Source organism: Rhinolophus sinicus, chromosome 1 (genome assembly GCF_057876585.1).
Source record: "Rhinolophus sinicus isolate RSI-liver-muscle chromosome 1, RSI-T2T, whole genome shotgun sequence".
NCBI classification, from domain to species: Eukaryota; Metazoa; Chordata; class Mammalia; order Chiroptera; family Rhinolophidae; genus Rhinolophus; species Rhinolophus sinicus.
The window spans coordinates 90,486,637-90,513,443 of NC_142501.1; the positions used below are offsets into that span (position 1 = coordinate 90,486,637).

The window sequence follows — 26,807 nt, forward strand, 5'->3', positions numbered from 1 at the left end:
CCACACACAAGTGAGCAAATGGCATGCAAACCAGCTGCACACTCACGGCTCTGCTTTCTTTCTGTCCGTCCTGCCTTTTTCCTGCAGACCAGCTTGCCCCTGACATACCCCTTGCCCCTGCCCCTCCGGCAGGCTGGCAGTCCGAGTCATCTTGGCGTCCTCCCTTTCTGTCCCACAGCCAAACAGTTGCCAGGCACAGTAGCCTGGAGTAGCTTTTGAATTTATTCTGCCTTTTCATTTCCACAGCTACTCCCTGAGTGCACGCTGTTTTTCCTCCTCTTTCTGGCCTCCTTGATTTCATTCTACCTCCTAAGGGCTTTTACAAACTACAATCTAGTGAATCTTAATTGAAAGATACTGTTCTTTCCAGAAATATTTCAAGGCTTCAAACTCATTGTCTTGCATCCAAGCTACTCACCAACTAAACTGCACCCCAGGCGTCCCCTGAACAGGTCCCCTGAACAAGTTACTTCCTTTGTGCCGTTGCTCATAGGGTTTGTTTTTTTTAAAAGCTAAATTTTTCAGTGTCCAGCTTAGGTGCTGTCATGCTGAAGGACAGCGGAGGGGACATAGATGTCACTGAACACCTCTAGGAGGGTTGGAGCCGTGCAGGCTTGTTTGAGAGGAGGCCATGTCTGAGGCCTGGCAGAGGCCATGTGGAGGGAGAGCACTGGGGTAGGAGTGGGGGGCAGTGGGGATGGAGTGACCTCAGAGAGGAGGGTGACAAGGTCAGCCACAGTAGCTGGTGAATCCTGCCTGGGTTTTGGAAGGTGGTTATCTTTCTTTGTTGCCCTGGTTAGGTTTTCCATGCACCTATAGTGGATTTGGCTTTTGCAGGTGCAGCGCTACTGTGAAAAGAGCATGGTCAGCAGAAAGGTACAGCCTCCCTTCCTTGGGGCCTGGGCAGGGTCCAGCAGTGCCCTGCTTGCTGCCCTCACAGTGCCGCCTTCTCTCCTGCCCTTTGGAAACTCAGTCACCCTTCTCTCCATTTTCCTCACTGTGCAGCAGCCTTGCCAGGGTGGGGAGGGGCTGCCAAGATGCCTGGTGGGGGTGGGGGTGAGTTGCAGGTGAGAGATGGGAGCCTCTCTGCTGCCATCCTCATTGGTCTTTGTCGCTCTCATCCCTGCCCAGCTCTTTGGCTTCACAGAAAGGTATGGGGCAGTCCTCGCACTCCCCAGGGAGCAACCCAGACTGGCTGGGTTCCAGCACTTCCTACAGAGCCTACAGCCGGGGGTGACTGAGGGTGAGTCAGGAGGGTGGGGAACTGGGCTGCAGGCCCTGGGCAAGGACAGCCCTTTCTTACTCGTGGGCTCCTCTTCCCCAGAGAGCCCACCTGCAGGGAGGCCCTCCGCCCTGTCTGTAGTCCCAGACCCTCTTTCTACTTCTCTGTGCAGGTCCCGCAGCTCCGGTTGAGGAGGCGGACGCCAGAGCGCCTCGGCCAGCTTCCCCCCTGATGCGTGTAGAAAGCTTCCTTGCAGCTCTCACCACTGCCAACCAGGATGGCAGGGTCATCCTTAGCCGCCAAGGTAATCCAGGGAGGAGCCAGCCTGGAGCTAGGGGGCCAGCGTGGGAAAGGAGTCTCAGCACCCATCCTGGCAGCTCCGTGGGTCAGGATGAGGAACGGGGTGGTGATCCCTGGCCTCCTGGGACCTGTGCAGGTGGTGGGGTGGTGAGGAGGGCAGCAGAGGTGCTGGGAAGGTTGGTCGCCTCACATGGTATAAGAGAAGCTGTGCGGCTTTGTGGTTAAAGTTAGAGGAGCTTTGGATTGAGTCTTGGTTCCATCAGGCTGTGTGTCTTGGACCAGTTTGTCTCTGAACTCTGTTTCCTCCTGTGAAAAGGGAGAGGATAGTACAGTCTACCTCAGGGTTGTCCTGAAGATTAAATGGGATTTAATTTAAAGAGGAAGTGTTTGTTCTCTCTGTGCCTTCTCTGTAGACCCAGCTAGAGATTGCCTTTGCCCCCGCCTGCCCCCTTCCCCGTGTAGCTGTCTGTGATCTATCTTTTTCAGGCAGCCTCAGTCAGAGCAGCCTGAAATTCTTGCTCCTGAATCCGGCTGTGCCTTTTGCCCAGGTGGTGAAGGAATGCCGGGCAGTGGTCATTGCTGGGGGCACCATGCAGCCGGTAAGGCCGCCAGACCCAGCCTCCTGTGCCCTGGTGTGGGTGGGACCTGCAGGCCTTCTCACTGTCCCTTGGTCCCCACACCAGAAGGGGGTTGGCTTGAGCAGGCCAAGTAGTGTCCACCAGATGGCGCTGCTGTACCATCTCACTGCCAGGGCACTGCCACTGCGCCCGTGCACCTGGAGCAGTGGGATCACAGGTCTCCAGAGAGTCCTTCTGGAGTGTCTCCCCCTCGTGTAGGTGCCCCAGTGCTGTACCTCCCTGTACCCACCGTACCTATAACCTACCCTCTCTTCTGTAAATTTAAATATGTGTTTAGAAAAGTATTATGTTTTCATTGTAGAAAGCAAGGCAAGCAAAAACAGGAAAAAGGATCATAATTTCACCAGCAAGAGATTCATTTTGGTGCATATCATAATAGTCTTTGTATGCATCATTTTTACAAATACACGTACATGTTTTTAAAAACAAAACAAAATGGTATTGTCTGTATCTGCTGTTACGATTTGCTCTTTTCACTCAGCAACAAAATGTCAGACATTTTTCCTTGTCAGCAAACAAGCATTTATTCCACCGTACTCTGGCCACACTTTATCCTGTTACAACAATACATTATATCTTATGTAACCACTCTTCTTTTGTTAGATATTGTGGCGATTTTCAATTTTTCTGTTTTAAACAATAGAGTGGTGAACGTAAGCAATCTCTGCACAGTGGTGAATGTTTCCTTAGGAGACATCCTAGGATGGGACTTACGTGAAAAGCTACTCAGTGTCCTCAAGCAGTCAGTGGTTTGGCTGCCTATTAAATTGGTTGCCCCTTGGCTTTATTTTTTTTTTTTCTTTTCTATTTTTCTTGTGTATAGACTTGCAGATTTCTACTCATTCATGTATTAAGACCATTTAGGGTCATTGTTGCTTTTGATGCTTGAATTGTCTCAGATGTGGCCTGTGGGAACCCACTCATGCTGCCTGTGGCCCTTTCCATGTGGCCCCATTAGCCTTGGAACGCTTTCTTGCTTTCCGGCACGACAGAACATCCCAGGCCACCTGATACTTTCTTTGCCCCAGATTTGGAATCATTCATTTCTCCAAAGTGCCCTGGTTTCTTTTCCTGGGGATGGGAGCTTAGAAACCAAAATCTGGGTGCTGGGGTGTTTGTCGTGCTCCTGGATGACCACTGTGTATAGGCCTTTTCAGTACAGACCTACAAAATACGTTCTCAAACATCATGAGCCCATACTGATATTTCTAAAGCAAAATCAACTTACTTCACCTTACACTGTACCTCTTTTCTCTTGAGCTAAACTTTGGTTTCTTATAATAGCATAATTACTTATTTGCTATATCCCACATATACTTAAAATAGTTTAAAAATATTCCAATATTTTAACAGCAAACTCTTGATTAAGGTTTTATTTCTCTGCATTTATTTTTTGCCCTTAGAATATAGCCTACGAAGGATGTGTGGTCACTAAGGATATGAAGCCACTCGATACCAGGCTTTTCTTTGTGTATGTTGTGAATTTGACAGGTAGCTAGGCTTTGTTTCAGTTTGTTTTCACTTTTAGACTTTGCCTTGTTGTTTGTGACTTAATTCTATTTTTAAAACATGTAAACCATGAATATGGTTCAGATGTCAAAACTATATAACAAGATTCAGGAATTCTCACTTCTGTCCCTGTGCAGCCTGTTTCCATCCCCTTCGGTAAGCATGTTTTATTAGCTGCTGCTCTAGCCTTCTACTCTCTCATTCCTTTTTTTTTTTTTTTTTTTTTTTGGCAAAAATAAGCAAATATATGTACATACTCTTTTTTCCTTATGTCAAAGGTGGCATAATCAGTTTTTATTTATCAGTATGTTTTGGCGATCACTACATGTGTGGTCTGCATTGCTTTTGTTGGCTGCATACTTTTCTTTTGGGGACGGAGCACAGCTCATTCATCCAGTCCCTCTGGAAAGGCAGTTTTGCTCCCAAATAACTTCACAAGAAGTGTCCCTATGCCTGGGTTACTTGGCTTGTGGAGCTGCATCTCCAGGGAAGACTCCTAGATGGGGGATTTCCAGGCTACAAAGTAAAAATACATCTAACTTGTTAAATCCTGTGGCATTTCCCTCCACCTGGAGTAGTACTGCTCTGCATCCTGCCAGCGTGTGGAAGAACACCTGTTTCTCCACAGAGTGGTCAGACTTGGATTTTTGCCAATTTGATAGGTGAAAACTCTGGATGGAGCTCTTTAAAAATACAAAAGTCACATTCCTCCCCCTAGGGATTCTCACTCAATAGTTTGGGCGGGGACCTGTGTGCGTATGTGTGATTTTGTTTCATAGGCAGCATTGAGATCCACTGTGCCTAATTTGCTCCATCTCTTTTGCCACTCCCACCAGTAGTTTAAATGAGACCACCAACACTGGTGTCATTAAATTGTTTTATCCTTTGTGCTAATTTGTTATCAGCCTTTCTTTCCACTTCTGTTACATACTTGCTGCCTCCAAGCCCAGACTTCTGTCTTTCCAAGCGACTCTCTCCTCCCGTCCCTGCCAAGGCCCCGCCTGCTCAGACCTCGGTCCCTGGACCTGGACCTCTGGGAGGTCACAGCCTTGACGTTGTGCTCGGCAGGTGTCTGACTTCCGGGAGCAGCTGCTGGCATGTGCTGGGGTGGAAGCTGAGCGAGTGGTGGAGTTCTCCTGTGGTGAGAATGCATGTCCAGGGTGGAGTGGGCCCCCTGTTGTCACAGTGGAGCCATATGCCGTTACCAGGCCTGAGGGCCTGAGCAGGCCACGCGGGAGGCGCTGCAGCCTTTGCCAGCTCTCGTGAGCTCGGCACCTCCATGCTCTGTCTGCCTCCGTCGACATGGGAGAGGCCTGAGCATCCCCACTTGATTATGGAAGCGGGCTGGGTGGGTGGGTGGGTGTTACACCGCCCTCAGTCTGGAAGACAAGGGCTGGGCAGTGCTCTTTCTGGACTCTGCCCTGCAGGGCAGTCTGCATGTCCAGTTTCCAGCCCCTCCCCGGGTCTCCTCAGGTCACGTGATCCCTCCAGACAACATCCTGCCCCTCATTATCTGCAGCGGGCCCTCCAACCGGCAGCTGGAATTCACATACCTGAAAAGAGAGCTGCCGCAGATGGTTAGTACCAGCCAGCCTGCCTCCCCACGGCCTTGGCTAGGGTAGGAGAGGGATTTCTGGAGTGGGGGGCACTGGCCAGTCCTCAGGGTTCAGGCGTTGGGAAATTAGTACTGGGTCTTCCGTCACAGAGCTGGCACAGGGTGAATAGTACCTAGATGTTTATCAAGGGAGGTCTGAGCTTCCCTCACCCCTTACGCTGCTAAATGTTTTCTTGACACCTCCAGGCATGAGAAAGGGCTCGTTTCCTTTGGTTCTCTTGCCATTTGGCTATATCGGCCCCTGCCATGGCAGGGGTGTGAGTGTTGGGGGCACATCCCTAGTGGCACGGTTTGTCACAGTGGTGCTTACTCCCCAGGTGCCCCCAGGACATTGGGAGCTGGGAAGGTGTAGCTCTGGTGTGCTGGCACTGCTGGGGGTGTCACAGATGCCGCCAGGCCCAAGGACTGTCAGTTGGGTGTCCTTCGTAGGGAGGGTGGCACCATCCAATGATTCCCAGCCAGCGGGCACCATCTGGCCACAGCCCCCCTCCCTGGCCCCCCTCACCCTGGGTCTGTACTTGGTTCTGAGCCCTAAGGCTAGGAGCCTTTTTGGCTGTGGCCACATGGAGGGCCCCTCGTCTTCCTTCCTTAGATGGATGAGACCGGCCGCGTCCTCTGTAACCTGTGCAACGTGGTGCCTGGAGGGGTGGTGTGTTTCTTCCCCTCCTATGAGTACCAACGCCAGGTCCATGCCCACTGGGACAAGACTGGCTTACTGGCCCGCCTGGCCGTCAAGAAAACGGTGAGTGACCCCGCATCTGAACCTTCCACTTGTGGGGACAGTGGCTGCCAGAGTTCCTCCTGGGATTTCTCCTGCACATCAGACCAGATAGTTGAGCTTCTCCTGGTTCCTTTCCCTTCCACTTCTAATCCATGATTTCCACCCAGAGGATTTCCCAAAGCCCACGGGGTTCTCTAGTCCCCAGGCTGGAAAATACAAGGCCTGGAGCAGATGGTAACCCAGGTATCCTGAAACCCTGTTCTGGGAGACATTGTCTGTTACCCTCAGATATTTCAGGAACCCAAGAGAGCAAGCCAGGTGGAGCAGGTGCTGATGGACTATTCCAGGTGCATTAAGGTGAGCGGTGTGACTCTGAGGCTTGGGTCCAGAAAACATGGGGGGTGGCAGCTGAAAAGCATTCTGGACGGCGTCCCAGCTTTGGGTGTCCTGCAGTGTTGTGGCCAGGTGGGAGGCGTGGTGACGGGGGCCTTGCTGCTCTCTGTGGTCGGAGGGAAGATGAGTGAAGGCATCAACTTCTCCGACAACCTCGGCCGGTAAGTAGGGGGCTTCTCCTTTCCTGGGGTTCTGACACCCACCTACCCCTCACTGCAAGGAGCTGGGCCCCCACCTGCAATCTAAGGCCACCTGAGTCTGACCTGACTATAGGCCAGTCGGCTGCGAGGGGCAGTGATTCGGCAACTCTGGGTTTGGCCCTTTGAGACCCGGTGGACAATTAGGCAGACTGTAACATTCCCAGGACTCAAGTCTGTTGGCTCGATTGCACCTCTTGGCCGAAAAGCCCCTTTCCAGGTAGTAGGTGTAGGGTGGGGAGGGAGACGCAGGATCCCTGGGCACAGCCTGAGGGCTGCCGGGGTGGTAGACGGAGCAGTTGGTGACGTGCGGGGAGGACTGGGCCCTTCGCCCTGGGCTTTGAGGGCCCATGGTGCTATGGGCTCATGTGTGCCCCCACCCCAGGTGTGTGGTGGTGGTGGGGATGCCCTACCCCAACATCAAGTCTCCAGAGCTCCAGGAGAAGGTGGCCTACCTGGATCACACCCTTGTAAGTACCTCCAGGTCCTGGGGGGATGCGAGGGCAGGGCAGGGACAGCTGCGGCCTCCAGGGCTGAGAGCTGTGACTGCCCCAAGCCCTGATGTGTTTCCTCCAGAGGGACGGGAGCTCTCAGTGCCCTTGAGCTTCTCGTGACACTGGCATTGCGCCCACGAAGCCGGCTGGTCTTGCTGAAAGCCTGGCAGTGTCACGCTCTCAGAATACTAGGCAGGAGGCAAGAGTTCTGACAGTCCTCTCCTTCGCCCCTCACAGCCCCGAAGACCAGGTCAGCTCCCCCCAGGGAAGGCTTTGGTGGAGAATCTGTGTATGAAGGCTGTCAACCAATCAATAGGTAAGCCTGGGACTGCTCTTGGCTGTCAGGACGAATAGTTGGGGATGGATGGGTGAAGAGGGAGGTGACCGCAAGGGACTTTCCTTGCCTTCTCTCCAGGCAGGGCTGAGGAAGGGGAGGGGACACACTAGAAATGTTCTGTCAGAGAGGTAGGTTTAAGCCGAGCCCCAGCCTCTGTCTGCGTCCAGGCAGGGCCATCAGGCACCAGAAGGACTTTGCCAGCATAGTGCTGCTGGACCAGCGCTATGCGCGCCCATCGATCCTGGCAAAGCTGCCAGGCTGGATCCAAGACCGCGTGGAGGTCAAAGCCACCTTTGGCCCTGCATTTGCTGCTCTACGGAAGGTCAGCCTGCCTTTTCCTTTTCCCCTAAAGCCCCCCCACCCGCATCTAGCCTCTCACTGTCTTTCCTTGTCTCCCTAGTTTCATCATGAGAAGTCTGGCCTTTCCTGAGAACAGCCACACCCCTGCTTGGAGTCCAGACTAGCCCCCTGCTCCATCGCTGGGCTGCCAGGATCCAGGAATAGGTGGAAAAGCCAATAGGAGAAAATTTGGTTAATCCTGAATGAACAGTGGGTCCTGGCCAGGACAGTTCCCCTCCCTCTTCACATGGCCCCGTTGAGCTCCCTGCCCTGTTTCCTGGCCATCCTTTCCGGGCGGCTAGAGGCTACAGCCTTCCACTGCCCCATCTGTCTTTGCTTGGTTCTCAGCTTCCACTTAGACATGAGATGGAGCAGGCCCATCCTTCCTCTCCCCTTTCTCACTAAAATCAGCTGTTACAAATATTTACCCTTTCCTCAGAATTACGGTTCCCCATTTCCGGTCCTCTGGTGTCCAGGGCTCTTCTGCCCTGGGGCTTCTGGTCACCTCAGCTGCCTCCCTGGGTAAGAGCGGGGAGAAGAGCCCCGTGCCCTGCTTCAGGGCAGCCCCTCACCTGTTCCCCCAGCCCTTTGCAGCGTCCTTCCCTCCCTGGCTTGCCTCCAGCTCCTCCCCATCGGCATCTCTGTCCCTCTCAGCCACTTGAGCAAACTGCAAGACACCTCTTCCCCTGACATTAGCAATTACGCCAAGGGCCATTAGGCTCTCAGCACGACTATTTTTAGACAGCCTGTGTCTGTCACTGAGACACTTTCCTGTGTGAAAATATCCCTCCCTCTGTCTGTAACAGCTGCCCGTTGACTGCCTCTCCTCTCCCTGACCCCAGAGAAAGGGGCTCGGTCTACTCAGCACTCTGCCCCATCGCCTGAAACCAGGCCTGCACAGCGGTAGTTCCTTAATTAAAAGTGCACGGTTGCTTTATGCTCAGTTCAGCGTTATACTTTATTGATGTGTGTGCTATTGGATGTCAGTCTTTTGGAAGAGGAGCGCTCGCTGGTGAAGGGATTGAGGTGCAGGCAGAGCCAAGGCCCCTCCACCCTCAGAAGCCAGCCTCCCCGCTCCTTGAAGATGGTCCAGGCCCAGACGTGGGCCGTGCTCCACGGTGCTCCTCCTGCGCTGGGGTTTGGGGGATGAAGGAGTGTCTGAGCCCCTAGGATTCCCACTCGTCCTCGTCCTCGTCCCCTGCTGGCTGCTGTGGGGGAGGCAGAGGTGGGATGGAGTCCGACATTCGGGCGAAGGCCCCTCCAGGCCCCTCACCGGGCCCACTCCCAGGTCCTTTCCCGGAGATGCCTGGGAGGGAACAGGCAGAGGGTGAGGATGGAGGTTTGGGGTACTAGCACCCAGCCCCTCCAGACTTGGAAACAGGAAGAGAAAGTGCAAGATGCAAACGCCCCAGGTCCCCGGCCCTGCCTCCTACCTTTGCGCCTCATGACCAGCTTGTTAAAGAGATCCGACATCAGGTCGCCAGCTTGGCCTGTGGCTCTCACTGCAACAGGAAAACCACAGGTGAGGGAGGAGGAGGGGACGTTCTCAGTTTCAGTCACACGTGTCCTCTTTTCGTTCACTGTTGACACCCCAGCCCTCCACAGCCACCACGCTACCACCAGCTCTTGGAGGTCAGCCTGTCTGATACCAGCTCTGGGGTGCTGATAAGAAAATGGTTAACATTTGAGTAACACTGTCACGGCCACCCAGTGAGACAGAGGGGCACTTATGAGCAGCCCCACTGTATGGATGAGGAAACCAGCCCAGAGAGGCTAGGCGATTTGCCTGGGGTTACAGTGCAACCTCTTTGAGCTGGGACTCCCACTCGGGACTGTTGACCTCCAGGGCACGGCTGCTGCGTTATGCCCAGGTCTATGCCAGTGTTTGGGAGTCACAGCAGACGTAATCTAGCACCAGAGGCTTAGAGAAGCAGGACCGGGCTACCCCTCCAGGCTCTGTCTCTAAAATATCTCAGGTCCAGACCATTTCCTCAGACACCTGGCAGATAGGAGAAGATTCTCTCCCATAGTTTGAGCCATGAGGCCGGCCCCTACCAACGAACAGAGTTCCACCAAGCAGGCTCCAAAACCGGGCAGGAACCCAGTGCCCAGGCAGCAGAGAAGTCAGGGAGGCCACCCAGGGCTGCCAGCAAACGCCCTGAGGGACACAGGGGGCTGGCCTTCTGACACTTGGGTGGCAAGGAGCACCTGTTGGAGCCTGATGGTCAGAAGAGGTGGCCCTTAGCGCCTCTCCTGGAGTGGGGCGGCGTCTCCTTACCTTGCTCCTGCTCCTTCTGTTTCTTCTTCTCCAGCTTACGCTCCTTGACGCTGCGGAGCTTGGCCTTGCCGATGCCCCCAGCCTGGCGGATGGACTCCAGCAGAGTGGCCCGGCCACTGGAGGGGTCAGCCACTTCCTTGGGAGCTCCGTGTACTGGAGCTGGGGTGAGGAGGGGCACGAGGAAGGAAGGCTGCTCAGGCAGGGCTCGGCTGTGGGACAGGCCTGCCCAACCTAAGGTTCTGGGGGGGCCACGAGCCCTCAGCAGCCTAGCTGTGAGGAGGGGTTCCTCCTGAAGAGGAAGCCGGCTGGTGAAGTTGGACTTCCGGAGACTACGAGCCGGGAAGCTGACCTGTCTGCCTGCGCTGGGGGCTCGGGGAATCTGCGTCCAGGCTCTCCTGCTCCCTCTCCAGCCCCTACCCAGGTCAGGTGTGACCCTGCAGGTGTGGCCCCTGGGAATTACTGCTGTGCTGAGTGTCTAAACGTGACAGATGAGCCAACAAGGAGTTCTGTGCCACTTCTGCATGCTGAGCAGGACTGGGAGGTAAAATATTAAAACTGAAATTGCAATTAAAGGACACGTGGATATTTTGTTGCTGCAGTTTTCAATTACGTTAGTAGCCCCCTTTTTCCATTGGTTTAAGTGGGAATGGGGGACCCAAAGCCCCACCTGGCCAGGCTTCCTCTACCCTGGAGGATAGAATTCCTGGGCCATTACAGACATAGCCTAAAGACCACTATTTTATGAACCTAATGGAACAAGATACAAAATTAGAACTATCCTGAAAATCTAGAATTGATGACCACTTAGCAAGCCTACAGAAGTCCGTCCGGCACCCCACGGAGAGGACCCCCCCTCCCCACACATGCGCCCCCTGCGCGGTGCTGCCCCTACCTGAAGGTGATGTGCTACGCTCATCCTCGGTGCCTTGACCTGGAGAGGCCACGGTCTGCGGTGGGGGTGGGGGTGGGGGGGCACTGACCAGCACTGCTGGGGCTGGGGGAGGCGGCGGTGGGGGGGGTGGCGGTGGGGGTGCTGTTAGCACCCCATTTTCTAGGTCTGAAACAAGTGTGAGAAAGTGAGATGTCTGGGGAAGAAAGTGGCCCAACTCCCATTCCTGGCTCTCGCTCACTTGGCTTGAAAGGCTCGGCCACCTCTGTGTGGAAGGTGGGCAGCTCTGGAATGGTGCCAGGGGCAGAGGGGGCGATGCCAGGGCCCAGATCGGCACTGTACATGAGGTCATCAGCGATGCCTGGCAGGTCGGGCAGGTAGGACGGCACGTCGATCTCAGGCACTTGGCCCAGGTCAGGGACGTAGAAGTAGTTCTCCAGAACCTGCAGGGTTAGTGGGTGTACGTGAGGGGGGCCTGCAGGGGTCACGGGCAGTCAGTGGGACCTGGATGGGGTCCCCTTGCCGAGAGCCCTAGCGGGGCTGGCAGGCCCCCTCCTCACCCGCCTGTCACCCCGCCCACTAAGCATCAGGTATACCTGCTGCTCCAGCTGCTCGCTCTTGCTGATAGACAGGGGGGCATCGAATAACTTCTCCTCTGTCTCTGTGCCCAGCATCACATGGGTCTTTGTTACAGCACCAGCCAGAGGGTCCAGGAAGACGTACTTTTTGTACCTGTAGAGGTGGGGTGCAGCTCAGGCAATCTATCATCTGTTCTAGGCACAGGGCCCTCACCCACCTTTCCCACTTCATTAGGGGCAACGATCATTTGTACTGTGGATCCCAAGCCGTACAAGGCCAACCGAAGGGGTTATGGCTCCCCAGCTGCAGACTGCTGTTGCACATGAGTCTCATGCCCCCCGTCCGCCCGCTAAGCCAGCCAGCCCCCCTTCTGGTCATACAGGTTCTCGGTGGTGTTGAAGAGCAGCAAGGAGCTGACGGAGCTGATGTTGCTGGGAAGACCCCCGAGTCCCTCCTCAGCCTCATCCTCAGGCTCCGGCTTGGTGCTCACACACACAGGGAAGTATTTCAGCTTCTCCTGGGGGGTGGGATGTGACAGGGATGGTGGGTGTCAGGGCCGGACCAGTGACCTCCACCCCATCCCAGGCAGAACCCGATGCTGGGCCCGTAGTTCCTCCCCCACATCCAGGACCACCGCTGGGCACCCTCTGCAAGCGTGGGAGCTGTGTGCCCATCAGACCTGCAGGGCCCGCTCATCCAGGGGGCGGTGTTTGCTCTGGATCCTGTGCCGGGGGCGTCTCTGCAGTCCAGAGTCCTGGGCACCCATGAAGATGGAGCTGTACTCCTGCAGGCGCTCTGGAGCTGGGTACTTGGCACTAGAGAACACCTGGGGGAAGGGGGAGTCTGAGGTCACTTCTTCAGGGCCCCTGAGAAGCTCTAGAGAGCCTAGAGTTGAGGTGGGGGGATTCTGAGAAAGAGGAAAGCTAGAGGTGTGACTGGACGGTGCAGGCAGGGACCTGGCAACCTCAAAAGCACAGCGATATGGTAGGAAAGGGGGTTTCTGCGACTGCCTGCCGGCCACAGGACACACAGGCTACCTTAATGGCCTTCTTGCTGCCCTTGATCTTCTCAATCTTGGCCTGGGCCAAGGAGACCCTCTCCCCAATGGCCTGCAGCTGGCTCCGGCTCAGCTCTACTCGCTGGGAGATCCTGCCACGGAAAAAATGACAGGGCTGGGGGCTGCTCCTCAAGCCCCCGCAGCGTCCTGCACACCTGTTTGGACAGCAGACCTGTGAAGCCAGGGGCTTGGGCAAGGGCTCTTTAAAAAGTGTTACTTGCTTGTCAGGGCCAGTCTTGGAAGTGCTCAGGTGGCGTCTGCAAGGATTATCCAAACTGAAGCATCTGGGAACGCACCGTATGGAGTTCCTTGGAGGTCTGGGTAGGGGTGGGCAATCACCTTGCCCAGAGTTGGCGCCTGGACATGCCATCTAAAGGGACATGGTTCCTGCCTCCTGGACTTTACAGCCTCAAGCAGGGGCAGGCTGAGACAATCATCATGACTGACGGGACACATTGACCTATTTCCCGATGACGGAACCAGAGTTGAGAGGGCTGACTGACAGGCAAGGCGGGACCTAAATTCAGTCCCTGTTCAGGAGGAACTGCCCCTGACATGGTAACGGCTCAGGTAAGTATGTCCCAAGTCCTGACCATGGTTCTCGTGGTTGTGGGTGTCCACCCCCTTCCCCCACCTGATCAGTCAGCTCTAGTGTCACCTGCTGCCCTGCTATTCCCTGGACATGCCAAACTCACTGTTGTCAAGCGGCCTTGGCATCAAATGGAATGCCCCCCCCCCCCCATATCCAGACATCCGCTGCTTCACTGCATAGCCCCCCCTTGCTATAGTCTTCCCTACCACGGAATCTGAAAATGCACCTGTCACTTTCCAAACCCCCCGGCCACTTTATTTTACACAGCGCCACTTGACCTGTGTCTCTTGCCTACACGTGCTCCAAGGGACTGAGGACTGTTTTGTTCCCTGTGTATTCCCAGTGCCTGGCACCTGTACGGGCCCCTCTGGTTAATGAATGACTAACACCCGTGTGCCCTAAATGAAAATGCACACGAGCCTCACGCACGCTGTTCCTACATTATTCAGCAACAGCAAGGGGCTTCTCACTGCACGGTTACCTCTGCTCACACGTGCCAGTCCATCCTCCCCACGTCCAAGAACACCAGCCCCTGCCCATGACAGCCACATTCCACATGCAGAGCGGTCACATGTCCGCATTCACCTGGCAGGAGCGAGCACAGAAGGGACACACGAGAAACGGGGCGGAGCTGCAAGCTGAGTACCCAGGGAAAGGTGGGAGGACACGGTGAACAACAGAAGGTTCCCCCCCCACCCCCCGCTGTCTGAGGGGTCAGAGACTGCAGGGCCAGGGGGCTCGGAGAGTCCTCTAAAGGTTGAAATGAACAGTTAAGACTCTGGCCCAGCCTTCCTAAACCACCCCTACCAACTCTAGAAGGCTTTGGCCCCCTGAGAACCCACCACATCAGCCAATTTCGCAAACCCACAGGTCTCCATCCCGATAAAGTCTCCCTGATTACTCCCGGTCCAGAGGTGGGGGCAGGGGCACAAGCAGGCACACAAAGCAGCTGAGTTCTCCTTGACACAATGGTCTGAGTGGGGTTACAATGCAGAGAGAGAACAAGAAGGCATAGTTTCCTTCCAATGAGAGAATGCAGAACCACCCATCTTTTCCAGCATGAGCCCCATCTTTTCTGGCAGGGGGAAAGGTCTTCATCCACTGGGAAGGGGACTCGAGCACAGCTGCTTCCTCCAATCCCCCACTCTGCCACCCTGGCCCTGGGTCCCAAGCCTTAGTGGTTACGTAACCACTCCACTCGAAGCCGAGGTGGAGAGGGAGGGAATGAGAGCCGGAGCTGGACAGAGGCTGCTCTGTTTGGTTCTTTCATTAAGGAGAAAAGGGCTGCTTTCTCAAAACTGTGAACATCAAGCCGAACAATGAGCCCTGGCAAATTTCCAGAATGGATTATTAAATAGAGGGTCTGTAAGCACTTAGGAAAGGAAGAGGCGGGTCCCAAGGGCCAGCACTGCTTTAAATCTGCAGCATTTCTTTTTCTGACAGGGTGCTTAGACCGGTGTGTCAGGGGAAAGCCTTAAATACAGTGCATCTTGAGTCAGCAAGGATTTTGACGGTTTCTCACAAAATCCTGCGGACAAGATGGAGCTGTGGGGGTTGGCGGAGAGTACATTTAAGGAAAATCAAAGCAGACGAACCCCAGCACCCCAAGGGCACTGCCGAAGAATGGATTGATTTCAGTCTTGCACGAAGGTCTCTGGCAGGGCCCCACCCAGCTCACTCAACACTTGATCAGTAAATGGCTACGCAACGGGGAAGGGTCAGAAATGGGCTGCATGATGCAATCAAGACTCAAAGAATCCTGAGAGGCCAGAAGGATGGACTCTAAGCACCAAGATAAAATTGACGAGGAATGAATGTGAAGCCCAGTATTTAGGTTAAAAAGTCAAGTGCGTAAATACAGAAGATAGAGGTTTAGCTGTAGTTCAGGTGAAGAAAGACCTGAGGTTTTGGTTGACTGTAAGCTCAGTTTCAGCTAAAAGTATGTTAAGCAGCTTAAAAAGGGAATGCAATCTTAAGGCACACAGCTCCTGAGCCCTCTCCTACCTTCTTTCAATAAACAGGGAACATCCACTCTCTAAGAGGCACTAGAGAGAAAACAGAGCCCCGAATTAATGAGCTAATCTATGCCAGGCACCAGTTTCATCCACAGCTGTGTCCCCGTTAAACTGAATCCACATTTTAAGAGGACTCTGAATTCCCTTCTAGACTATTCCCTCACTCACTGCTATATCTCTAGCACCTGAGACAGTGCCTGACATGTAACAAATACTGGCTGAATAAAAAGTGACAAGTTAATGAACGTCCAAAGGAGGATAATGAGGATGGTGACGAGTGAGAAACTCATGTCACACAAAGGTAAGTGAAAGATGTCTGGCTATAGATGAGATGATGTAGAGAACGTGATCACTCCTTTCACATATCAAAAATATCCTAAGTCCTGTCACGTGGAAAAGCGATGAGACTTACGCTGTCACCCCAGAGGGCTGCATTAGGACCAGCGGGTGGAGTTACAAGGAAGTAGCTCTCAGTTCTACATAAGAACTTTCTAGTAAATAGCTGCCTAGCTCTCCAAAGCAGTCAGATTCCAGCTGGATGACCACCTGTCAGGAATGCTCCAAGGGAGATTCCTGTGTGTGGCAGCGGAATGGAAGACATAATGTCCAGGGTTCTTTTCTTACCCTAGAACCTGTAAGTCTAATGGCTTGCTTGCTGACAGAGTTCCCAAACACTCTAATCTCATAGTCACGTGCCACGATGCTGAGCGTACACACCACAGATGAGAAAGAGCTTTCAGTTCGTACGCCGTCTTCTGCTGACTGGCAGCGACGTCTGGAAGGCTGTGTTAGGAAGGACCATCAGGCCACAGGGGCTGGGACTGAGTGCGATGAATAATGAGCAGTGGCCACCACAAGGCCAGCGTGATGGTGGCCAAAGGGCAATTTGTTTGCCATTCCCGATTTACAAGCCCCTGGCCTGGCGGTCAGTTTCCAAGCTCATCACTGAAGCCATGTCCCTGTGACATGTTTGCTAGACACTCGCAGAGGAAGGGCTGCATCCGTCAGCACCAGGGAAGAACTGGCTCACTCAGAGCCTGGGACAGAGATGAATCATATAACACACGCCTGTTCTCACGGAGATTCCAGTTTACTGGGGAGACAAGTAATTACAATATCCCACAGATCTGGGTTAACATCTATTTAGTAACAGGGTGACCTTGGGCAAGTCACTTAATTGGCCTATGACTCAGCTTCCTCAGTTGAAAGTAGGAGTAGTAACTTCTGTATCGTGGAATTATTGGAAAGGCTAAACACGGATGTATGTCTAGCATTCCTGCACTAGCTGACATAGCCTAAGTACTCGGTTAACATTTGCTGTCACTACCCATAGTGGACAGAGGGATGAGGGAAAGCCAGAGGAGGAAGTGCTGGGCAGACAGAAGGAAGCTCCAGGCTGGGGTGGGAGGCACTCGAGGAGACACCCAGGGACCACTCCACTCCTGGTGTGGCAGAGGGAGGGGCCTGGGAGGCCAGGGCAGTGCTGGCTCCCATCCCACCACCTCCAAAGCTGCCCTTTATTCCCTCCAATGAGGCAGACAGGCCCAGGGCCCCGGCGGCACTGCCACAGCCCCTCGCGATCAGCATGCCGTCTACAGGGGCGGCGAGGGAGGAGGGAGCACCAGCTCCTGTCCCATAATGGCTGCTTGTCCTCCCCTCCCATGTCCTATCCCTGGGCACAGCAGTGAACCTGGGCTCTTGCCTTCAGCGTTATCTGCTCAGCTCTGGGATAATCAGGAACGATCGCTAATTATGCAGGCAGCTGACTGAATGCTTCCGGACCTTGGGAGTCAGGTGCCAATCAGTAGAGAGAAAGGGGGGAGAATGGGAAGGAGAGAGGAAGAAGGGAGTAGGAAAAGAGGAAAGTGTGGGGAAGGTGAAAAGAAAGGAGGAAGGGGAAGAGAGGAGAGGAAAGGAAGAGGCAGGGAATGCAAGGACAAAAGAGAGAAAAGGAAAAAGCTTGCAGGGAAGATGGACTCTCCCCTGAGGAAGGAGTGAGACCAGGCTGTGGCTTCCCCTGTGGGGCTGACGGAAGTGGCGAGGACAGCACCCCACTGTCGCAGGCAGTCTGTCCAGCTCCTCTTCGCTATGCCACTGCAACACCTTCTGCCTCGTCATCTAAGTCTTGTGAAGCAGGGAGGTCTCGGGGCAGATATTTGGGGGCCTGGCTTCTCCCAGGTGAAGATGGGGGCAGGTGAGGGCCAGAGAGATCGCTAAGCAGGAAGAGAAGCAGGGACGGGGCTGGAAGGAGGGGTTCCAGGAGAGCCTGAGAGGTACTTGTCATTCGCTCCAGTCTCTGCACAGCACCCACTGCGGCAGTGCGGGAGGAAGGAAGGCCCGCTTGGAATGCTAATTTTCCATGAGCTCACCTACCTGCAGAACTGGGCACAGGCTCCAGTGGGCTGAGGGGCCCAGGCCTGGGCCTGAAACGGGAGGAGAGAGAGAAATTGTCTCTTCTCTATAAGGTTTCCATGCAGGAGGAGCACGTATAAAGGGGGGGCTTTGCAAGCTGGGTCACATCCCCACCACAAAAGGCCACGAGAAATCAAAAGCGCCCGTGCTTGTTGCCGGTTGCAGGATGGGGATGGGGGCAGGCGAAAGGAGCTTGGCCTAGGCACTGCCCCCCACTGCCAATCATCTCTGACTCCTCCCTTCCCTTCATCCACATCCCATTCTGTCATCATGTTGTCATTGTTCCCGTGGAAATGTCACTTATCCAGCCCTCCCTGCCTGCAAGTCCCCTGGACTGCAGCCTCTCCCTTCCATGGCCTGCCACAGTAACAGCTCCCAGGGTGTCCCTGGAATCCACTATCTCCCCTTCTTGTCCACTCTGTGACGGCTGCCTGACGAACCTTCGCCAAACTCTTCTGTCCCATCACCTCCCTGCTCAAGAACCTACCCAGGCTCTAAAACTCCTGGTTCAAGCTCAAAGTCCACTCCTATTTGCAGAAGCCCTCATGGGCCCTAACTTATCCCAACTTTTCCCTCAACCCCGTCTCCTCCCACTCCTCTGCCATGGAGCACCCCACAGCACTGCGGAGAACATAAAGGAGCGGGAAGCAAGCTCCCAAGGGCGCAGGATCAGGGTAAGTGAGGCCCACAGATGCCGGCAAGTTCACTTTTCACACCCTCTTCTGTTCTGCAGTGGAGGAGCTCAAAGTATGGGACAGGCAGCAAGGTCTGTGCTTCAGGAGCCAGCGCACACGGCACTCGGGGAGCCGGGACTCACCGCACCCGGGGAGCCAGCGCACACCGCACTCCACATTCTGCTTCTAAGCCTCTGGCACCCATTTCCAGACCCCCGAGAGGGCCTGCAGGCCCACATTCCCATTCTGCCTGTCCACAGCCTGTCCCTCCCGTGGCCAGGTCCATGCCCCTCTCCCTCAGGAGGCCTTCCCTTACCACGTGCGCGGGGCACGTGGGCTTCACTAGCACCGACTTCCTCCTTATCCAAGCATAATCCATCACTCCCTCAGGCTCAGTCCCTGCACTTCCGGTGAGGCTAAACCCAGAGCTCAGGTAATGCATGTGACCAAGGTGTGTCACATGGGACCAGTGTGTCACACCCCTGTCGCCCCAGCAGCTGGCTCTGGGATCGACTGAGAACTAAACCAGGCCAATGAGAAAGTGGGGCTTCCAAGGAAATGCTGGACCTGAGCCTGAACGTAGGAGCTCCGGCCACCACGAGCAAGGCCTGTCCGAGAATGGGGCCAACCAGAGGCAGAGCGCCAGCATGCAACGGACGCAAAACCAGGTCTTAATGACGTCATTTACGTCATTTACGCCCTTCAGCTCCAAAGCCTGCTCCACTTTTTGCTTAAACTAGTTTGGGGTGTTTGGATTAACAAACATGCCATTAATTCGTACTTATTTCTCTCCTCTCCGGAGCCTGAGAGGCTATGCAGTTAAGAATCAGCCGAGACCTACTGCTCTCCCATTCCGGACGGTACGTCCTGAGGAGAGGAACCACGGCGCACACAACTTCAGCACCCTCAGGATCCGGCAAGTGGGCACGTAGTGGGACCAATGGCGGCACCTGGAAGCTGGCTGAGGGCCCCTGGGACTCATCCTCCCCCTGGGCCACATGGAGGGCCCATACCCAGCTCTCCATCCCTTCCCAGGAGGTGGCCTACCTGCCCTCTCACCCAGGAAACTGTCTACGGGTGTCACATACCAGGAGGAGAAAGGAAAGCATGCTAAAAACACCAGCGCTCTCCTTACAGAAAGGCAAGCAGCAGTCACAGTCCTTGAGGAAACAAATATTTTCAGTGGGTTGTTTTGGCATCCATTTCAATCACTGGGCATGGGGTAGCCATAATCTAGGACTGACAGCTCTTAAAGGCCTGTGTCCTCTAACTTATGTGTTCCTTGATCATATTTAGCACAAAAATAAGCACAAAGGGGGCACCTACCACTTTCTATACTGATAGCTGGTTAATGAAGGACCACCATCGGCAGCAAACGAGCAGAGATGATATAAAGAGCAAATATTTACTGAATGCCTGCTATATGCCAGGCACTAATTCCTCTGCAAGTTTTAATTCATTTAATCTTCACGACAATCCTGTGAGGAAGCTACCATATTACAGATAAGAACACTGAGGCTCACAGAGGTTAAGTTACTTGCCCAAGGTTCCAGAGCAAGCAATGGGGAGGCCAGAGGCAGCCCAGGCTGTCTGCTCCACAGTCAAGCCCCTGAACCACTTGGGGCTCCGCCCCCTGGTTCCATTTATATTCTGGATAGGCTTGGGGCAGGCAGGTATGTCAGTGGGTAGGTAACAGGCAGAAGAGTGCAGAGTATCTGGTGTTTATACTAAGTCCAACTGAAGACAGTGGCCTCGTTTTCTGCTCCCACTGGGGAAGGCTTCAGGAAGAGGTGGACTCCCAACTGACGAAGGAGGCAGACGTGGCCTGGTGATGCAGCAGGGGATTCCTGGGCTGGGTTACAAGCAGGGGAGGGTGGGGGGTGACCTGGACCACAAGAGTAACCTAAGTCAGGCAGGTAAATACTTCACACTGGGTGGGATAAAGGGCCCCTATGTGAGGCATGGTGTGGGCACCCAGGAAGGAGATGACCTAAGCCCACCTCAGGTTGCTTATGGCCAGAGAAAGACAGGCCCTGTATCCAGGACAAAACCTGGGACCTTTGCAAGGAAACAGCAAACACCATTCATTCATGTTAAATAAACACCGAGCAAAGAATCATTATAGCCCAAGGACTATGCTAGATAAGCACTGGAGATACAAAAGCTGCCACTCACCACCTCAAAATCATCAGTGACCTCTGAGGCCTCACCCACTTCACCCGCCGCCTTACCCCTTCACTCTTCTGCTCCGGCCACACTGGCTTCAATTCAGGTCCTTCCCACCTCAGAGTTTTGGCTCGTGCACTTCTTTCTTTCTGAAGCATTCTTGTCCCCAGCCGTCCCCCACACACAATAACTCCCACTCACTCTTCAGATTTTACCCTAAATGTTTCCCCTACGTGTGCCTTCTCCGATTCCTCCCAGACCAAGTCGGGCCTCCCATTAACAGCTCTCATAGCAACTTATCTTCACAGAGAGACAGTAGGGACTCCAGAGTCTGGAGCCACCATACCTGCTGTGACCCCGGGCTCTGCACTTGGGCAAGTCTCTTAGCCACTCTGTGCCTCGGTTTCCTCATCTATAAAAAGGAGATTTCAACAGAACCTCCTCATAACGTTGTTGTGAGGGTTAACGTGCTTCAGCTCAAAGGAAGTACATGGTTAATGCTATATAAATAGCAGCTTTTACAAAATTATTAAAAATAGGTCTTATCGCAATTAGAATTAAATAGCATGCAATTGATTAATTACAGTCTACCTCTCCTGCCGGAGTCTATCATCTAGTTGGACAGGGATCTCCCGTATTCACCGCTGTAACTAAGGAGAGGAGCACAATGCCTGAACACAGGATTTGCTGACTGCGGGAATAGTGCACGTGGGCCCCAGAGGGAGGAAGAGCAGGAGCTGGGAGAGCGGTACCACCACTGGGCCTGTGGGAGCCACAGGGAGTTCCGCAGGGGGCTAAGTGGGACAGTAGGTAGCTCTTAGGAACATGTGAGAGAAAAAGCTTCTAAGCTGGGGTCCCCCAGGACCAAACACCACCAGAAGGGTCACTCCTAGAGGGGCCTCCCTGGGAAAGGAGAGACGACTGCCCAGGCGGGCAGCACCCACCTGCTAAAGATGTCTCCAGAGACCTTCTGCAGGTACTGCAGGGCGTCCGCCACTTGCTGGATAGCCTCCTCTCGCCGCAGGTTCGGCTGGATGAGGGGCACTGTGTACGTCTGACCTGCCAACGAGTGCTGGGTCCTCATGGGAGTCATGCTGCCTGCGGGGGAAACCGGAGCATGAGGGCCACCCCACATGCCCCCACCCCCACCCACCACACAGCAAGGCACCGGGAGGAGGGCGCACAGCCCCTCACCCCACCGATTCAGCACGTACAGGTGGGGAGTTGGGGACAGAGCATTTGGTGGGAGGCCAGGAGCCCACAGGTCTGCTGCTTATTGAGTGAATGCGGGAGGGAAATTGGTAGGAACGAGGCTGATGAGAAGGGTTCAGAGAAGGTACAGCACTGACTGACCCCATAAGGGGTCACATATTACCGTACATCTTTCAACCTCCCAAACCTGGATGAACAAGAAAGCAGCCCTGGCTACAAAGTGAAAAAGTCTGGAAGCAGAGGGATAGCTGTGTGGGGAAAATCTGCCTCAGTCAACTGCCAAATGGTACCAGGGTTATGGAAAAGCACAGAGAATGTGGACTCCTGGGTTCTTCTCACTTTGGTCCCTGAGGAACTCAGGGCTTAGTCCTCAGATAGGATAGGCTGTGGTTAGTGACTCTAGGTTGAAGTGTCCAGAATCTGCTCACCCAGGCTATAGCTAAGGGGGGCCGGGAGAAAGGAGGGGCATGTGGAGCCAGGAAACAGGAAGGAAAAGCACTCTTTCGAATTGCAAGGCAGGGCAGAGTCTATTTATACTGGGCTTAATTAACCCCACTCCCTGGTGCCACTAAAGCAGCAATCACACTGCAGACGGTACTGATTTGATTGGCAAGAGATGCACCAAGCAGAATATTAAGGCCCCAGGCCCCTATAAATAGGTCTAATCACAGCCCCTTGGCAGAAGATGGGGAGGAAGACGCTCATCAGGCCTGGCACTGTGCTCCAGACCTGTTTTCCTAGGCACCATGTTAAGGGCCCCTGGTTGCAACAGCGGTGTGGGTGGGGCTCGGTTAAGTATGGTAGGGAGGGCTTAGGGGGCTTCAGTTGGGCTTAAAGTGTTATGTGACCTCGGGTAAGTCGCTTGCCTTCTCTGAATATCTGATGCTACTTCCCATTCTACAGAGAATGGCACTGTTCTCTAAGGGGTTTTTCCCAATATATCACACCACATCTTCACCAAGTAGGTGCTTACTTCTCTGCTCCCTCTGCTGCTTTCCTTAGCCCTTCCTTCCGCCCTACTTGTTCTCTCCTACCCTTCCCAGGCCAGCACTTTTCATTAGCTGAGATGACTATTCTGCTCTCCAACTTGTTTCCCAACAGTCACATCCTCAGTTTCTCGGACCTGAACCTACCTTGAATCCCCAACAGGGCCCAGCATTACTCCTCACTCCTCTTGCCTCCTGTCAAACTACCAAAAGTGGTGCTAGCTGATCCCTAACTATCTGAGGAATCTAATCCTGAGACACCCCCCAACTCCTTTCAAGGAGAATCCCCCCACTTCTTTGTATTTATATTGATGCAAATTTGCTGGCCACCCTAATTTAGTTCTGTACTTCAGCCTTCCCATCTGTAAGATGGGGAGGGGACAAAAGGTAGAAGACACTTTTCTGTGCACATCTTGAAATGCATGCGTCACGGCTATTTACCATATCTGTGTGTGTGTACACGCACCAGGGAGTGATTCAGGCACAAATCTCCTGAACAAGGAAGTCGTGGGTCCATTCAGGAATTAAGAGACTGCGTATAGCTGGTTGGTGGTTTACTCATTCTGTCTGCAAACATCTACTTATCAACTATTAGGTGCCCGCCATGATCACAACGGAGATGAACAGGGCACTCTACTAGCCATGGAAATAGCCTCAAGAACAATTAAACAGCATGGGATGTGTTCTAATCCAGCCGTGAATACAGTGCTAGGGGAACACTGAGGAAGGAGTGATGAACCTTTTCTGGGGTTAAGGGAGTCAGGAAAAGCCTCTCAGCAGAAGTTGTACCTCCCTAATAGGCTCAGGGAAAGCATTCCAGGTAGAAGGAACAGCTTGAACAAAGGTGTATAGGGGAATGGCAAGTGGTCCTGAGAGGTGAGGGTGTAACCATCCTTGGGCAAGTAGCAGGAAAAAGAAAGATAAAGAGAGGCCAGATTGTAAAAAGCACTGAATACCACAGCAAAGAGTTTGGACTGAAATCCTTAGGCCTGCATTGTCCAATGTGGTGGCTACTAGCTACACGCGACTATTGAGCACTTGAACTGTGGCCAGTCTGAATTGAGATGTGGCATAAGTGTAAAATATACACCGAATTTCAAAGACTTAGTAGGAAAAAATAATTTAAGATAACTTATTAAAAATTTTTAGTCCTGGGTGGCCATTTAGCTCAGTTGGTTAGAGTGTGGCGCTGATAACACCAAGGTTGCTGATTCGATCCCCACATGGGCCACCGTGAGCTGCGCCCTCCTTACAAAAAAAAAATTTTACAGTCCTCCCTTATATGCCAGGGATATGTTCCAGAACCCCCAGTGGATGCCTGAAACTGCAGATAGTACTGAACCCTATATATACTATGTAAAATTTTTCCTATACACACATACCTATGAGAAAGTTTACTTTATAAATTAGGCACAGTAAGAGATTAACAACAATTATAAAATAGAGCAATTATAACAAGATACTGTAATAACAGTTATGTGAATGGCTTTGGCAAAATAAGGGTTATCTGAACACAAGCACAGCAATACCTCGAAAGTTGATCTGATAACCTAGTCAGGTCTACAGAACGGATACACTGGACAAAGGGATGATTCACAACCCAGGGAGGGCAGAACAGGACTGAGTGGGACACCTGCAAGATTTCATCACACATTCAGAAGGCGTGCAACTTACAACTTATGAAATGTTTATTTCTGGAATTTTCCATTTTCAAACTGTGGTTGACCCCTGGTAAATCGCGGAGGGGGGGGATGGGGAGGACTACTGTATATTGATTACATGCTAAAGTCATCATACTTTGGCTATCCTGAGTTAAATAAAAAATATCACTAAACTAATTCCATTTGTTTATTTTTTTTTAAATCACGTGTGTGCCTCACATATTTCTAATGAACACCGCTACCTTTGAGAATCTGGTAAAAACTATGGACGCTTTCAAAAAACTGAACCCACACCATACCTATCTCTCACAATGCTGTTTATAATTTCGGAAGTGCATGAAATCCTTCCTGCAAACCCTCCCCGAACACCCAGCTCCCAGGTCCAAAACGTCTGCTGTAGGTACTCAGGGTGGGGTCACATAAGAGGGGCGAAGGAGGTAGAGGCATTAATCGGCCTCAGTGAGGGATGGGAGCTGCAAAAGGCCTGCGGATTCCGTCCGGATCCTAGAGCCCGGCCCCGAGGGTGGAGAGACACGTGAGGGTCACGGGGACCGGCTGAGAGAGGAAGTGGAGGGCTGCGGCCTTAAGCGCGGAGCCGGTTTGCAGCAGGGCCCCCCTACGGCCAGGCCTCGGCCTCACTCCCGGGAAGAGGGCCAGGGGAAGGCTCAGGCGCACGGCGAGGAGGGCCCGGGACCAACAGGGGTGGGAATCCGGCTTACTGGTGGGCAGAGGCCCGCGCCGCTTCCCGGCTGGCAAGTCAAGCGGCAGAGTCGGAAGTCAACCCGGGCACAGGGTCTGCAGTCCCATCTGCCTCTCGCCGATGCTCGCCCACGCTCGGCCCCGCGCGAGCCCGCGTCTGCGCCCAGCCCGCCCCGGAGCCCCTCCCGCCACTCCCCGCGGCGTCGGTCGGGGAGGCCTGCACCCTCCCGCGGCCTGCCCAGCCCCTCCTCACCTGCGCCCCGCGCCGCGCCGCTCCGCCCGTTCCGCCCGCTCCGCCCGCCGCGCTTCCGCTCCGCCGGCGCTGTCGGGTCCTGGCGCCGCCGCCGCTCTGTACTCTGCTTCTGGTTCGCTCGCTGGGTCCCCAAGTTCGGGCCCCGATCGTGGTCAGTCTCGGACCCCTGCGTGGAGTCGCACTCGGAGCCGCCCTCGAACCGCTGGGCACTTGCCTCTTGTAGTCCCAACACCTAACCGCCCGGCCCGCGCCCCCGTCTCTGCCCCTCGCTGCCTTCCCCTCTGGCCCCGCCTGGTTCTCTGCCGCCCGATGCTCAGAGACGCCCTTGCCTTTCCCTGTGTGTACCCCCTGCACGACCCCCAGCACAGGCCTGGAAACAGCCCGTGCCCTCCAGCCGTACGTACTTAACATTTAATGCGTCTTTCAGCGCGCCTTTATTTCTTGTCTTGACTAATGTGGGCCGTTTTCCCCATAGAATTCAGTTTCCACCCCCACCCCCACCACCACCCCTTTAAAAATTAAATACATAAGCCAGACACAAAAGGAAAAATACTGTATTATGATTCCACTTATATAAGATAGCTAGAGTAGTCAAATTCATTGAGGCAGAAAGTAGAATGGTGGTTGCCAGGGATGGGGGAGTTATTGTTTAAAGGGTACAGTTTCTGACAAAGCCTCTGACCAAACTGTAGTCAGGCTTCTCTGAATCCTCTTCCCAACTAGGCCTCTACTTACGTTTCCGAATTTTAGTGAGAATCCTGTTAAGTGGGTTTAGACAGAATCCCCCACTCCTGTATTAAGCAGATCACCCTCCATACTGATCAAACATCTGACCAAATTCCTCATCCTCCAACATACCCCAGGTGATAGCTAGTCGCCCTGGCCTGCTTTCAGCAAGAATCCTGTCAGGTGAGTTTAGCAAAAAATTAGTAATTTTCCATCCAGGACCACTACTCCCAGCTTCTTGGCTATAAATCCCCACTTGTCCATGCTATATTCGGAATTGACCCCAGTTCTATACTGAGGTCTCTTTTCCCCTGTTGCAAAGTCCTAGATAAAATCTGCTTTCACTGCTTTAACTACTGTCCAGATCTGGTTTTCTTTGACATGTCTGTTTGGGATGATGAAAAAGTTCTAGAGGTTGGTAGTGGTGATGGTTGCACAACAATGTGAATGTATTTAACACCACAGAACTGTACACTTAAAAATGGTTAAAATGGCAAATTTTATATTATCACACAAAAAACAAACTATTAGATTGGTGCAAAAGTTATTGCAGTTTTTGCAATTATTTTTAACCTTTTAAACTGCAATTACTTTTGCACCAACCTAACAGTTTTTTTAAAAAAAGATTTTTGGGGCTGGCCAGGTGGCTCCGGAGGTTAGAGCTCCATGCTCCTAACTCCGAAGGCTGCCGGTTCGATTCCCACATGGGCCAGTGGGCTCTCAACCACAAGGTTGCCAGTTCGATTCCTCGAGTCCCACAAGGGATGGTGGGCTCCGCCCCCTGCAACTAAGATTGAATAAGGCACCTTGACCTGAGCTGCAGCTGAGCTCCTGGATGGCTCA

General features: G+C 53.5%; 2 protein-coding genes across 13 annotated transcripts in view; one reads left to right on the forward strand and one right to left on the reverse strand.

The window, feature by feature from the left end:
* The window catches only part of DDX11 (DEAD/H-box helicase 11), a 34,483-nt gene extending 25,775 nt beyond the window's left edge, over positions 1–8,708 (forward strand). For 4 of the 7 annotated variants that reach the window (XM_019711283.3, XM_019711276.3, XM_074325219.2 and 1 more), the window contains 13 exons: positions 838–876; positions 1,132–1,243; positions 1,395–1,526; positions 2,009–2,121; positions 4,738–4,810; positions 5,143–5,246; positions 5,877–6,026; positions 6,294–6,362; positions 6,459–6,559; positions 6,981–7,065; positions 7,327–7,405; positions 7,594–7,748; positions 7,827–8,708. In XM_019711283.3, the coding sequence (XP_019566842.3) occupies positions 838–876; positions 1,132–1,243; positions 1,395–1,526; positions 2,009–2,121; positions 4,738–4,810; positions 5,143–5,246; positions 5,877–6,026; positions 6,294–6,362; positions 6,459–6,559; positions 6,981–7,065; positions 7,327–7,405; positions 7,594–7,748; positions 7,827–7,856 (1,242 nt within the window). In that variant the 3' untranslated portion in view covers positions 7,857–8,708. Of the gene's footprint in view, positions 1–837; positions 877–1,131; positions 1,244–1,394; positions 1,527–2,008; positions 2,122–4,737; positions 4,811–5,142; positions 5,247–5,876; positions 6,027–6,293; positions 6,560–6,980; positions 7,066–7,326; positions 7,406–7,593; positions 7,749–7,826 lie in introns of all 7 variants that reach the window. The other 3 variants (XM_074325221.2, XM_088801504.1, XM_074325218.2) reach the window with 1 other exon arrangement.
* WASHC1 (WASH complex subunit 1) lies at positions 8,706–25,429 on the reverse strand. 6 transcript variants are annotated; one of them, XM_074325223.2, is made up of 12 exons: positions 21,372–21,510; positions 20,774–20,839; positions 17,549–17,598; positions 12,549–12,660; positions 12,191–12,337; positions 11,892–12,028; positions 11,529–11,664; positions 11,174–11,375; positions 10,936–11,100; positions 10,044–10,202; positions 9,199–9,267; positions 8,706–9,071 (listed from the first exon to the last, which is right to left on the reverse strand). In XM_074325223.2, the coding sequence occupies exons 2-12, from the start codon at positions 20,837–20,839 to the stop codon at positions 8,932–8,934; spliced, it is 1,383 nt and encodes a 460-aa protein (XP_074181324.2). In that variant the 5' UTR covers positions 21,372–21,510; the 3' UTR covers positions 8,706–8,931. The 6 variants fall into 6 exon arrangements, with proteins under 6 accessions (XP_074181324.2, XP_088657637.1, XP_074181325.1 ...); XM_088801511.1 differs by lacking the exons at positions 17,549–17,598; positions 20,774–20,839 and adding an exon at positions 25,239–25,429 and having other exon boundaries at positions 12,549–12,723; positions 21,372–21,525; XM_074325224.2 differs by lacking the exons at positions 17,549–17,598; positions 20,774–20,839 and adding an exon at positions 25,239–25,372 and having other exon boundaries at positions 21,372–21,525.
* Positions 25,430–26,807: the final 1,378 nt, after the last annotated feature.

Bases quoted from the DNA above. Each gene is read 5' to 3' on its own strand.
- WASHC1 (XM_088801511.1), bottom strand. From the start codon at position 21,520: ATGACTCCCATGAGGACCCAGCACTCGTTGGCAGGTCAGACGTACACA. The intron at 9,268-10,043 runs GTAAGGAGACGC...TTCCTGTTGCAG, and splicing joins ACAGAAGGAGCAGGAGCAAG to TGAGAGCCACAGGCCAAGCT. The intron at 9,072-9,198 runs GTAGGAGGCAGG...GTTCCCTCCCAG, and splicing joins GCTGGTCATGAGGCGCAAAG to GCATCTCCGGGAAAGGACCT.